This window comes from Pecten maximus, chromosome 17 (genome assembly GCF_902652985.1).
Source record: "Pecten maximus chromosome 17, xPecMax1.1, whole genome shotgun sequence".
Classification (NCBI taxonomy): domain Eukaryota; kingdom Metazoa; phylum Mollusca; class Bivalvia; order Pectinida; family Pectinidae; genus Pecten; species Pecten maximus.
Window position 1 is genome coordinate 24,312,713 of NC_047031.1, and position 15,465 is coordinate 24,328,177.

General features: G+C 36.0%; 1 protein-coding gene across 1 annotated transcript in view; it reads right to left on the minus strand.

Annotated features, from left to right (window-relative positions):
* Positions 1 to 13,954: 13,954 nt before the first annotated feature.
* Positions 13,955 to 15,465, minus strand: part of LOC117315517 — a 92,295-nt gene continuing 90,784 nt past the window's right edge. The window contains exon 5 of the mRNA XM_033869746.1: positions 13,955 to 14,264. Within this exon, the coding sequence (XP_033725637.1) occupies positions 14,174 to 14,264 (91 nt within the window). The 3' untranslated portion in view covers positions 13,955 to 14,173. The remainder of the gene's footprint in view (positions 14,265 to 15,465) is intronic.

A 15,465-nucleotide genomic window follows, 5' to 3' on the forward strand; every position in this document is an offset into this window, starting at 1 on the left:
CTACGCGGGGGAAATAAGGGAGGGGAGAGAAACAAAAACTGAGTTATTAACAGAGGAGAAAGAGTCAAGTAATGATGACGAGTCAGATAGTGAATGCGAACAATATGAGGACCTGAAACCCATATCACTCATACACGGCGCCTCCAACATGAAACGAGTGAAGTTTAAATCAAAGAATGTATTAAATGTTTCAATATCGGGTGCATCATTGGCGAATATTAAACAACCTTTGGATAAAGCTCTGGCGGGTATTTCGGAAGATACTGTTGTCAAAAACGTAACTGTCTGTCTGGGTACAAATGATGTGACAAGAAACCAAGACGCGGATCAAATCAACGCAGATCTAACTGCTGCGATTACCAAAATAGAAAATCAGTTTCCCGGAACACCTATTGGCATATGTGGTATATTACCCCGTAAAGGAAACACCGGAAAAATAACATATCTCAATGGTGTAACAGAACATATGATCAGTTTTGTCAAAAAAAAATTGCGAAAACCACCCTACGCTGAACTATATAGATATCCCCGATATGTTCAAGAACGACGGAAGCCGATTGATCGCCTGTATGACGGTTTTGATGCGACGGGTGTTCATATAAGTGAACATGGTATGAAGAAAATTAGGGCCAAAATCAATGATTTCACAAGCACACACATGGTCAATCCATCGACAATTAAAGGCACTCCAATGCATAGTAGGAAACGCAATGTGAGTTCAGCATCAACACCACCCTCCGCTGAACGTCAAAAAAGCAAGATGCAAAAGCAGGGTACACCAACTAAAATTGATTAACACCTAAACGTATAAGATAGGTTTGTTAATTTCCGAAGTAAATAATGGCTATTTCTATATCATCAATTAACATCAATGGGTTGAGGGACGTTGAAAAAAGAAATGCATTTTTTTATTGGTTAATTAAAAAGAAAATCGACATAATAGCATTACAAGAAACACACTGTAGTAATAATGACATTACTCTATGGTCAAAAGAATGGAACATATTAGGAGGTGACCACAGCATTTGGAATAATGGCACATCAAACTCAAAAGGTGTAGCTATATTAATAAATGGGAAATCAAAAGTAAAAGTTACAGAATACAGGAGGGATTTAGAAGGACGATTGCTAGAATGTAAAATAAATAAAGATGATAAATGCATGTTTAATTTAATGAACTTATATGCGCCAAACAATTGTATAGAACGAAACCAATTTACAAAAAAATTGCAAACGATCACTCCTGCGAAAGTAGTTATATATACGCAGGTGATTTTAACTGTACATTAAATAATACAGTTGATAGATTCCGACATAAAAATACAGATGACCCTACAATGTCTAATCTGAAATTCTTTATGGAAAGTTTTAATTTGAAAGATATTTGGAGATTACGTAATCCCCAAAATCACGATTATACTTTCAAACGGGGAAACTCGAAATCGAGAATAGACATGGTTCTAATAACTTCAATTATTGTAAGCGATGTACTCAACACTGGTATTTTATCATGTATATATAGGGATCACAATATGATTACAATTAAAATTAACATTGACAAAACACCTATTGGTCCAGGGACATGGACAATGATTGTCAATACAATAGCAAACGAGGCTTTTAAGAATACGTTTGAAGCTTTTTGGAGACACTGGGTTTCAGAAAGACATAACTTTGATGATTTGAAAGAATGGTGGGATATTGCAAAAATAAAGATTAGGGAAATCACAACAACTATATCAAAATCACTGAACAAAACTGACGCAGTAATTGATGAAATGGAAAAGGAATTAAACATACTTACAAAAGCAGAAAACCCAATAACGAGAAAATAAATGAAATAACAAATGCAATAAAAGAACATTATAGTAAGAAAGCAACTGGAATGAGAGTAAGAGCAAGGGTTTTGGATTATGAAGAGAATGAAAGATCAACAAAATATTTCTTTGAGCTAGAAAAACAGAGCGAAGGAAAAGTTATGGCTTAGAATCAAAACTTCAGAAGGGGAATATAGAAATGACATAAAATCCATACAACAGGAGCAAGTGCAATTTTACAAAACATTATTTAACTCTGAAGGGTGGGACAGAGAAGCAGCACATATTTTACTATCCAATATGGAAACGCGTATAACAAATGAACACAGTATATATATGGAAACTTATTTAAGTGAGGCGGAAGTATTTAAAAGTATCCATGATATGAAAAAGAACAAGTCTCCTGGGGAGGATGGCATTGTAGCCGAGTTTTATCAAATTTATTGCTTTATCATTAAGAAGGAATTTTTAGAACTTGTAAATGAAATATGTAGAACAAATACGTTAGCAGAATCGCAGGCAAAGGGTATTTTAACATTGTTGTACAAAAACAGAGAGCGTAGGATATAAAGAATTGGAGACCGCTGACGCTTTTAAATGTTGACTATAAAATAATAGCGAAATGTTTCGCAAATAGAATAAAAAAAAATACCCCCAGACATTATTCATCCGGACCAGAAAGGATTTGTTCGGGAAGAAATATTGCGGGTGCAAATAGGCTAATACAAGACATATTTGAATATACCGATATGGAAAATAAGGAGGGAGCAGTTGTCTTCTTAGACCAACAAAAAGCTTTTGATAGGGTGGAATGGGGACGGGTAGATAAATGTCTTGAACGCTTAAATTTCGGAAAAATATTTAGAGGATGGGTGCAAATGTTATTAGTAGATGCAAAAACATGCATAAAAACAAATGGTTTTATCTCGGAATATTTTAATATATCGAGATCCGCGAGGCAGGGTTGCCCGATCGCGCCAATTTTATACCTCATACAAGCGGAACCTCTAGCATGCTCCATCCGCAAGAATAAAGATATAAACGGAATAATACTGCCAGGTCACATTGAAGCTAAATTAAATATGTTTGCAGACGATACACAACTATTCAATACATCAGGATCGAAGGTCAACTTGAATAAAACTACCGGTGTCTATCTTGGAAGATGGAAACAAAATGTTCCCAGATACAGATCAATCAGTTGGACACAAACACATAAAAACGCTAGGAGTATATCATGGGCACATAATAGATGACGATCAATTATGGAAAGAAAAAATCCAAAAGATTAATAGTTGTTTGCAGGTATGGAAAACAAGAAATCTGTCACTATTCGGAAAAAAATGTTATTATAAGATCGTTAATAATATCTAAGGTTGGGTATGAAATAGCATCTCGTGGCATACCTGATAAATATTTGAAAGAATTAAATACAATTATCTGGAAATTTATATGGAATGGGAAATTAGAATTAGTTAAGCGAAATGTAGTCTGCTCAGAACAATCAAATGGAGGGATGGATATTACGGATATAACACTATTCACATTGAGCAAACAAATAAAATTGATATACAAAATCATGCAAACAAACACTACCACCTGGAATGCTATAGGACAATATTGGCTACAATCGCTAGATGATAAATACCAACTAAACTATTTCTTATGCAAATGCTCCGACACCAGTACGCTAAAGCTAACGCATATATCAAACTTTTACAGAAATGTCTTAACAGCATGGTCCAAATTATTAACAAGAGGCCCAAAGGGCCTTAACGGTCACCTGAGATTTGAAATATTTCGGCCAACTAAATTGACCCTTTTTGGCCCCACCCATCAGTCCTAATGGGGTCAGTCTATGAAGAGTATTTTATTCTAACATATAGTAGATAAGAAGATTTTTGAAATTTCAGTCAATTTGACCCTTTTTGGCCCCGCCCACCAGCCCCTGGGGGTCAACTAGGGCCAACATGTACATACCATCAAACTGTCACCCCATGCTGATAATTTGATACAAGTTAGAATGAATTCCAATACAAATCCAACAAATAATAGTCAAAAATGTGATTTCCCTATATAAACTATAGTAAAGTTTACCCCCTACCCAGGGGCAAATGTGAGACCCCAGGGTCATGAAATTCACAATTTTGGTAAAGCACCTGAAGAGCCTTCCATCTATGAAGAGTATTTGATTCTAAAAATCTGAGAGTAGAGAAGAAGATTTTTGAAATTTCAGTCAATTTGACCCTGTTTGGCCCCGCCCACCAGCCCCTGGGGGTCAACCAGGGCCAACATGTACATAACATCAAACTGTAATCCAATGCTGATAATTTGAACCAAGTTAGAATGAATTCCAATACAAATCCAACAAATAATAGTCAAAGATGTGATTTCCCTATATAAACTATAGTAAAGTTTACCCCCTACCCAGGGGCAAATGTGAGACCCCAGGGTCATGAAATTCACAATTTTGGTAAAGCACCTGAAGAGCCTTCCATCTATGAAGAGTATTTGATTTTACCATATCTGAGAGTAGAGAAGAAGATTTTTGAAATTTCAGTCAATTTGACCCTTTTTGGCAACGCCCACCAGCCCCTGGGGGTCAACCAGGGCCAACATGTACATAACATCAAACTGTAATCCAATGCTGATAATTTGAACCAAGTTAGAATGAATTCCAATACAAATCAAACAAATAATAGTCAAAAATGTGATTTCCCTATATAAATTATAGTAAAGTTTACCCCCTACCCAGGGGCAAATGTGAGACCCCAGGGTCATGAAATTCACAATTTTGGTAAAGCACCTGAAGAGCCTTCCATCTATGAAGAGTATTTGATTCTACCATATCTGAGAGTAGAGAAGAAGATTTTTGAAATTTCAGTCAATTTGACCCTTTTTGGCCCCGCCCACCAGCCCCTGGGGGTCAACCAGGGCCAACATGTACATACCATCAAACTGTAATCCCATGCTGATAATTTGAACCAAGTTAGAATGAATTCCAATACAAATCCAACAAATAATAGTCAAAAATGTGATTTCCCTATATAAACTATAGTAAAGTTTACCCCCTACCCAGGGGCAAACGTGAGACCCCAGGGTCATGAAATTCACAATTTTGGTAAAGCACCTGAAGAGCCTTCCATCTATGAAGAGTATTTGATTCTAACATATCTGAGAGTAGAGAAGAAGATTTTTGAAATTTCAGTCAATTTGACCCTTTTTGGCCCCGCCCACCAGCCCCTGGGGGTCAACCAGGGCCAACATGTACATACCATCAAACTGTATTCCAATGCTGATAATTTGAACCAAGTTAGAATGAATTCCAATACAAATCCAACAAATAATAGTCAAAAATGTGATTTCCCTATATAAACTATAGTAAAGTTTACCCCCTCCCCAGGGGCAAATGTGAGACCCCAGGGTCATGAAATTCACAATTTTGGTAAAGCACTTTAAGACCCTTCCATCTATGAAGAGTATTTGATTCTACCATATCTGAGAGTAGAGAAGAAGATTTTTGAAATTTCAGTCAATTTGACCCTTTTTGGCCCCGCCCACCAGCCCCTGGGGGTCAACCAGGGCCAACATGTACATAACATCAAACTGTAATCCAATGCTGATAATTTGAACCAAGTTAGAATGAATTCCAATACAAATCCAACAAATAATAGTCAAAAATGTGATTTCCCTATATAAACTATAGTAAAGTTTACCCCCTACCCAGGGGCAAATGTGAGACCCCAGGGTCATGAAATTCACAATTTTGGTAAAGCACCTGAAGAGCCTTCCATCTATGAGGAGTATTTGATTCTAACATATCTGAGAGTAGAGAAGAAGATTTTTGAAATTTCAGTCAATTTGACCCTTTTTGGCCCCGCCCACCAGCCCCTGGGGGTCAACCAGGGCCAACATGTACATACCATCAAACTGTCAACCCATGCTGATAATTTGAACCAAGTAAGAATGAATTCCAATACAAATCCAACAAACAATAGTCAAAAATGTGATTTCCCTATATAAACTATAGTAAAGTTTACCCCCTACCCAGGGGCAAACGTGAGACCCCAGGGTCATGAAATTCACAATTTTGGTAAAGCACCTGAAGAGCCTTCCATCTATGAAGAGTATTTGATTCTAACATATCTGAGAGTAGAGAAGAAGATTTTTGAAATTTCAGTCAATTTGACCCTTTTTGGCCCCGCCCACCAGCCCCTGGGGGTCAACCAGGGCCAACATGTACATACCATCAAACTGTATTCCCATGCTGATAATTTGAACCAAGTTAGAATGAATTCCAATACAAATCCAACAAATAATAGTCAAAAATGTGATTTCCCTATATAAACTATAGTAAAGTTTACCCCCTCCCCAGGGGCAAACGTGAGACCCCAGGGTCATGAAATTCACAATTTTGGTAAAGCACTTTAAGACCCTTCCATCTATGAAGAGTATTTGATTCTACCATATCTGAGAGTAGAGAAGAAGATTTTTGAAATTTCAGTCAATTTGACCCTTTTTGGCCCCGCCCACCAGCCCCTGGGGGTCATACAGGGCCAACATGTACATACAGTCAAACTGTCATCCAATGCTGATAATTTGAACCAAGTTAGAATGAATTCCAATACAAATCCAACAAATAAGTCAAAAATGTGATTTCCCTATATAAACTATAGTAAAGTTTACCCCCTCCCCAGGGGCAAATGTGAGACCCCAGGGTCATGCAATTCACAATTTTGGTAAAGCACCTTTAGACCCTTTCATCTATAAAGAGTGTTTGACTCCACCATATCTGAGAGTAGAGAAGAAGATTTTTGAAGTTTTAGTCAATTTGACCCTTTTTGGTCCCACCCCTCAGGCCCCTGGGGGGTGGGGACCATATAATTCACAATTTTGGTTGACCTTCAGCCATAGAAACTTTCTGCCAAATTTCATTGAATTTTGTTAAGTGGTTTTGGAGAAGAAGTCGAAAATGTAAAAAGTTTACGGACGCACGACGCACGACGGACGACGGACGACGACGGACAAAAGGCGATTAGAATAGGTCACTAGAGACTTCGTCTCAGGTGACCTAAAAACCAATACACTAATTGATAAAAACGAAGTCATAAAACAAGAACTTGGCAATCATATGATACATTTCAACAGAAAATCTATGTTCTTTAGTTCCTTCACAAAGAGTGGAATACACACCATAGAGGATTTATGGGACTCAGGGCAAAATACGTTCAAGAATGACCATGATATATATGGGAGACTTATAGATAAAAGAAATTGTATATCTGAATTAGCAAGACTGAAGTCTGCTATTCCGCAAAGATATTAAAGAATATTAAAAGAAGAAGAAATCATTCATGATGTCATTATGTATCCAAAAATAGATACAATATTAAATATTGTCGATAAACACAATAAACATATCGTACATAAGAAACTAAAATTAAAAACACTTATAATGAAAATAAATGGTAATATTGAGCCAACAATACAAATGAAATGGGAGAATATATATAACAAACAATTCTCATGGAATGAAGTTTGGCAAAACTGTTTTAATATATTGACAGCCTTAAAGATTAAGGAATTTCAATGGAAATGTGTACACAAAATATTATACACAGAAATGAAAATAAAAAAATTCGGAAATTCTGATGGAAAATGTCATTTCTGTAAAACCGAAAATGAAGACATACAACACTTATTCTTTAAATGTGCACACACTAGAAATATATTGAACTCTGTGGAGACCCTAATGAGGGAAATAGTCCCAGGCTATACTAACGAAATACTTGATAAAGAAGAAAATGTAATACTGGGATATCCAGGAAATAACACATTTTCTCTTTTGATAAACACAATAATATGCACTGTGAAATGGGTAATATGGAAGTTAAGAAATGATATTAAACACAACAACAGTCAGACAAACACAGTACGAACGAAACTACAAGTACGAAGGCAACTAAAAAATGAGCTTTGGTTATATTGCAAAGCACATAGAAGGAAAATAATTCCCCTTGATATTGTATCACACATGTATGAAAATATCAAGTAATAATGTTTAAAATAGAAAATATATTATATTGCAAACAAAAGAGACAATTCTCACTGTCTGTAACTCTATGTAATGGACTTTTGCATACATAACAGACATGTGCAGTTTACTATATATATATGCCTCTTCCTATTATTTACTGTGTATATATGTGAAAATGTCAATTAGTAAGACATTGCGTAGGCTGATCGATTATATCGATAACGTAGCGAATGTGATTATAGAGTTGATATACATTTATCTATATATTACACATGTTGATATAGTGAAATTAATTGACAAGGTATCATGTCCAGAATAATAATAAAAAATGGAATAAATTGTAGTCATTATATCAGAACAAAAAATTGAAATTAGATTAATTTGACTATTATTATGATTTTTCAAATTATATTATTGATGTAAAATTTGAAATAAAAAAAATGAAGCACTATGATGAGAAAAAAAGAATGCAAAAGCAGATTATAATTCCGAGAAAAAAATATATAACGTAAGTTTATAGTACGTTTGTGTTTTGTCTATGCATGTGGTGCATCTGTTGGTGTGTATCTGTTGGTATAGGGTGTGTTATAAGAGAGGGTGTGTCTGTGCGTATATGTTTGTTTGTGTCTATCTATGTAAGTTGGTGTTTATGTGTGTATGTCTATCTTTCTGACTGAGAGTGTGTCTATCTGTCGGCGTGTATGAATGTCAGGGTGGGTGTCTTTTGCATGTGTGTATCAGTCTGTGTGTGGTGGCGCATCGGTGTGTATGTTATGTGTCTGTCTGTCTTCCTGTGTGTCTCAGTCTGTATGTGAGGGTGTATGTGTGGGTTTGTTGTATTTGCGTGTGTCTGTCCTGCAGGTAGGGCCTAAGAATTGTACCTGCTGCCCCCATTGCATGATCGTAAGAGGCGACTAAACTTGGGATCTTATCTTTTCTCTTCTTTCTTAACAACTTTCTTCTTCCTAATGTCTCCCTTGACAATGCCTCACGTTTGGCCTTAAGTTGAGCGTTCGCCCCTGTGAGGAAGGCTTTGGGTTCTGTTCCCTGGCCGAGACATACCAGAGTCTTTAAAAATGGTAGTTGCTACTCCTGCTTAGCGCTCAGCATATTTGGAGTGGAACGACTGGTTCGCCCGTTGTCAGTATAATGTGACCGGGTGGGGTGTCCTGCTGGGTGTCTTCGGCAGTATGCTTCAGTGAGGTAGCACTATAAATCGGCAAAAGGTCCGGCCTATCACAAGGAGACTTAACACGAACATACCGCAGCCTCCCAAAACACACATACGCACTCACCACACGCATGCATGTCGCACGCACGGGAGGCCGTCCTTAAATGACCTTAGCTGTTAATAGGACGTTAAACAAAATAAATCAAACCAAACAAAACCTGTCAGTGTTTGCATGTGTGTATATGTCGGACTATGTGTCTATCTGTCTTTCTGTTTGTGGTATGTATACTTATTGAGTGTAAACAAGTTTAAGCTAAGCAGATATGAAAATTCGTTGTATAATAAAGTTTGTAATGTTATAGTCTGCTAATGCAAAAAAGTCTTTGCTCTATGCTCTGAGTGCAAAAAAAAAAAGGTTTCCATCATTTTCAAGTAACTATAACGTTAGGTATTTGTAGCAACCTTAGTCACAACCAATGAGGTATTTTTTAAAAAAAAAAAAAAGGTCACAGGGTATAATCAGTAGTTGTCATCTTAATGTGGTATCATGGGAAGATCGATCTATTTTTAGTATAATTTTGTTTATTACAAAAGTCATTTATTTACTGGTCATTAAATCTTAATTTAAGTCGGATGTAGACTTTGAATTGTACCATTTCGCTAGATGTTATAAAATAGCTTCAGTGATTTTATGCACACTTTTTTGGAAGTGATACACCCACCTCCTGTTCTAGCATACTAAAACTCTTTTGTATGATTTTACTTGGTGGAGTATCTTGTATGGCGTCTTCGGCAGCATGCTTTAGTGGGGCAGCACTTTAAACTTGAAGAAGTTCCGGACTATCCCAAGGAGACTTGACATGAACATATCGCAGCTGTCCAAAACATCAGTATAACACGCATGTCTCGCGCTCGGAAGGCTGTCCTCAAATGACCTCTGGTGTTGATGGGACATTAAACATTGCTTTAATCAAACCGAATGTCTACTCAAATATGACCACCACAGCAACGAAAATGACGTTGAAACAATATTTGTATGATCAGTAACATTGTTATTCGACCAATCATATAGATATTCAAACATTTTCATGTATGATACCATATTGTATTTTATATAATTAACTTTTCAGAGATAAATAATTAAAAGCTATTTATATATATATATCGATTTACAACTATTAAATAGGCACCGACATATTGCTATATTCAATGTAAATGTAAAAAAATTCCATAGTTCATGTAAGGGGATATTTTTTTCAACAATCTTTCTCGGCTAAAGGCCAACCTATATGGTAAATTATATGTTATTTACAAACCAGGAGCCAAAACTTTTAATTTACTGAAATAAATCTTTTTAAGACTCAGATATGGTAAAATCAAATAATATGTATGGAGAGAAAGTGATTAAGGTGCTTTCATAAAAATTGTACATCTCATTGCCGCTGGATTATAATTAATAAAATCGCATTTTTGAGCATAGTTTGACTTGTGTCACTTGAAAGGATTCAAACGTTGAAGGAATTATTAGTATGACATAGCAGCTTGATGTTGTGCACAAAATGACCCAGGGTCATGAACCAGGGGCCCTGCAGTAAAGTTTACCTTAGCCAAAGGGGCAAACGTGATTCCCCAGGGTCATGGAAACACAGCATTGGTAAAGCACTTTTAGACACTTCTATATAGGAAGCATATTTTATTCTACTTTATTTAGGTCCGAGGAAGATTGTTGAAATTTCAGTCAATTTGACCCCTTTCGGTCAAATACCTCAGTCCCCTGAAAGTATAGTTTGCATATAAAACTCACATTGACGTGTATAATGATTTTTTTAGAAATTATTTAAAACAATATTAGAATTATTACTGTGTGATCGCAATTTGATGATGTGTGCATATTGGCTCTGGTTGACCCCGTGCTATTGAGAGATGTAGTCATAAAATAGCAAATTCGCTGAAAATTCAAACACTTTTAGACCCGGATATGTTAGAATGAAATACTTTTAATTGAAGAATAAAAAGGTTGGTGTATCAAAATTGTAACTTACATTGATGGAGTGTCTCGCAAGGTGACTGAGTAAGTTTGCTTCAGTTGCGGTCAGTTAAGTACTATCACTTTCACATGACACAAGGATACAAATCGAACATTGATGATTGAATGCACTGATTTCAAACAAATAATGATAAAATATTTCCTTGATACAATTATTCGATATGTAAATGTACAAAATATGTCGTTACTAACATAATTTTGTAGTTAATTATTAAAACATAAGTAAGAACAAACTGCTGCCAATATCTATACATAAAACACAACTCTATACATATACACGCTAGTATATATAATCTTCAAAGATATTTTAAGAATCAATGCTAATTGTTTTATCAATTAAAATAGAATTATTCAACATAGATTATTGCATGCATATATGCAAAACGTATATCAAGATTTACATATGCTCCTTTATAAATAAGGTTTATTGCTGCTGGCAGATTAATTGCTTTTGCGCGCTTTGAATACTAATCCTATACCTGTGGGGAGTATCATATACATTCATTTCAAATGATAGTTAGTTCATGCACACTTTTAATAAGAATGAGGGAAACATAAAACTTAATAGGTTTTGAACGGTATTCTAATATGCGTTTTGATCTACATATAAACGTAATGGATTCGATAGGCTGTCTATCATCTCAAGCTGATTTAGCGGTAGCAGAAAAAATATCCTTAGTAAAATGTTCTTAAATATTTATTTATTTTAGCAATTTAAAAAACGCTTTAGCAATACAAATTACTAAAATGGAAAACATTTTCATTAGCAAACTTTACTAAACACAAATAGCATTCGTGCATAGACTGTACAGACGATTTTGCAGTCATTCTATATGTGATATTGTGTTGCTGAGTTTTACAATTATTATTTGATATAAATATATACAAATAAAGAAATAGATGTTTTAAATCAATTGTATTTCAGATTTAACATTTGTTCAAACCTGTGGATGATTAGACCTTTGTATAATGAGTGTGATTATAGTAATTTTCGGTGTTCTCCACCAGCTCGAATCCACATTCTTTTCTCAGTTTTGCTGCACTCCTTTCGTTACCAACATTTAAACATTTATTTCTTTTATATTGAATAACATATTTAAACGGAAAGATATGTAATGATACAATATTTCCTTGGTTTAGTGGTGGGGGTTTGCCTATAAATCATTATACTGCTAATTAAGTTTTTATTGTAATTACACATTTGTAATGCAATTATACATTTAAAGGGGAATTCCTTCATTCATACCTCATGATTTAATTAATTAAATGCAGAAAAATATGAAGTAATCAAATCCTAGTTTTCTGTGTTGGCAGTTAATTAGTAATACTTCTGGTTGAATTATCAAGTTTCAGGACTAAATTCTTGAAGAACTTTAATGTAACTATTATTTATAACTTTTACTATTTGTGGAAAAAGACGAGCAATATAACTAGTTTCAATTAGTATTTCGACTACCAACATTTTATTCAAACTAACGAAATGACACTTTAATATATATATTTTTTGCAACTAAATCGATTTCATCAATATCAATCTATACCTTCGGTAATTAATTACAGAATATAAGGAATAAGCCTGAAAACACAGGGTATCGAATTTTAAAACTGTATTGGGTTCCGATTTCAAAACAGGGTTAATATGACGTCGCGTGTTTATAAATATTTTCGATCTCGTGTCTCTCGGATGACGAATGAAAAAGTGAAATAAATATTGAATGGACGCTTTACATCAATGAAATATTCTGTATGTTTCTTCTATAATTAACTCCTTATTGATGACTTTAACAATTAACTCCTCGTTGAACACGATACTGGTCATACTGAACAAGACATGTGCCGATTGTATTATTAATATTCCAACACGAGTCAATCGTGAACTACAGCATTAAACTACATCAATTAATATAAGTAGACATCGCTTACCTTGTAACAAGATTGAACTGGAATTGAATAGGCAGTTGCAATCTTCTATGGGTTTTATATTACAGTCGTATAGTTTATGTGGCTGTCAGGTAGCAAACAATTCGAAAGCTGGTCAGGAGTCGCCATATTGATAAAGCCCTTAAGCATGTTGTTAACTTAGTTGATGGATTTATCTATCAAACGCTTGAATCTTATGAGCGGTGTGATTCAAGCGCAAGCTTGACTCGGACGCGGACCAGTGAAGCCAGGACGGTATAGTAGATAAATAGAGAGTTTCATTCATTCGTTAAAAAAATTGCTCTGCAGGACGGCCTCCCGTGCGTGCGACATGCATGCGTGTGGCGAGAGTGCGTATTTGTGTTTTGGGAAGCTGCGGTATGTTCCTGTTCAGTCTCCTTGTGGTAGGCCGGAAGTTTTGCCGATTAATAGTGCTACCTCACTGAAGCATACTGCCGAAGACACCCAGCAGCACACCCCAACCGGTCAAATTATACTGACAACGGGCATATCACAAGGAGACTTACCACGTACATACCACAGTCCTCACCACACACATGCATATCGCAAACAGGTATTTTACCGTATTTCCCTGAATTACCCGCCCCATTCAACAGCATTGAGGACAGGATCCAACTTTCTTTTGTTTTCCTCTTCTTTTATGCATTTTTGTGTAAAGAAGGAAACACATTACATCGTTTTATGTACTTTTATACATTTCAGATAGCAAGCGCCAGTAGATAGCCCGAGAAAGACATCCCAAGATGTGAAAAGAAAAAAAGTCGAACAGTCCGCAGGAAATCAGTCGCATGTCACACGTTCGAGTGGCCGTCATTAACAGACATAGGTTAGACCTTAACGCAACAACGCGATGTCATAGGTCAACTCGAGTCGTCATAAAACAATGATGATAGCTGACAGATACGAAGGTTGAATTTCGATGTAACAAAGAACAAGTTGTGTTATCGCAAAATCACATTTATTGTACGTTAACCGATAGGACATGATCCTACACAACAGTATTCAATCACGATAGTGACTAACCAGCTTTGCAATTTAAAGCTATATGGATCAGCACAATGCTAGTCTTTTCATCAATGTAACAGCCTACACATTCACAGTTGATCAATGCCACACGGGAACCAATGTAATTCGCCATATATATTCTGATGAATGTTTATCTAAATCATATGGTAATAGTTAGGGTAGGCCATTGTTTGTGTTAATTTGCAAATTTTGACCCGGAACACGGTTGGATCTGCTCTGCACGATCTGAAAGAGAAGATATGATTTGACAAAACACATTTGTTGGCCATGTTGTTGTCAGGTTGATCCTATACAGGTAAAAACACTAGGGATCAAGGGGAAATGTGAAAACTAGCAGTAACAAACTTCCAATTGTCACACGCCTGTCGGCCAAGTTGTTTTCTGTTTCTTCCTAAAATGCAATATGCTCAACCAGAGACCAAGGGGAACCTACATATAAAATATGAGAAATATCCTTTCAGTACTTTCTGAGAACTAGGATAACAGACTTCAGTTGTGAAAATCAAAGATGGCCATCTATGGCCACCTGTCGGTCATGTTGTTTTCCGATCAGTCCCAAAATGCATTTTGCGCAAGTAGACAAGTGGAGCCCACATATGAAATATAAGAAATATCCCTTCAATACATTCTGTGAAATAGCGATCACAGGAATTGTTTACAGAGAGACGGATGGACCACCGACGCAGGGCCGATTTGAATAAAAAAAATAGAAGATATTTCGGAAACAAGTCCCTCACTGAAAGGGAAGGAGCATATTGATGTATTCCGCAAGAGGCCCATGTGGTACAGTTTCTTTCGTGTGTATGCAATGCTAGCAGCGGTACCATTCTTATGCCTTATCTGCAGTGCACTTAACTGTTAGATAACTACCCATATCAATATCATACCAATATTGCTTTTATGATATTTTACTACCTTTAAGAATGGCGAGCGATGTTGTTTTTTTAATAATATACATTCAAGTTTGACTGTTGTTTTCGCGGATTTACTACAAACCCATATTCATGTTTCTCTTTTTTATAAACTTCAAATATGGTTTGGTTTTGGTTTCATTTGTTTTACGTCCTATCAACAGCTAGGGTCATTTAAGGACGGCCTCCCGTGTGTGCGATATGCATGCGTGTGGTGAGTGCGTATGTGTTTTAGAGGCTGCGGTATGTTTGTGAAATCGCACGCACAGAATACCGTCCTTAAATGACCTTAGCTGTTGATAGGACGTAAAACAAATAAAACCAAACCAAACCCAAATGTTTTGCGGAGAACACTTATTTCACAGTATGGTACCATCCAAATCTGGTCAGTATCTTACCCGTAGTTTTGTCTGCCAACCACTGCGTAGCCTTCCGGGACTTTAATATCAAACCCAATTTTGGTCGAATACAAATGTCTCGTCAATCGGCAATCTGTGATGTGAATACCTGTATAC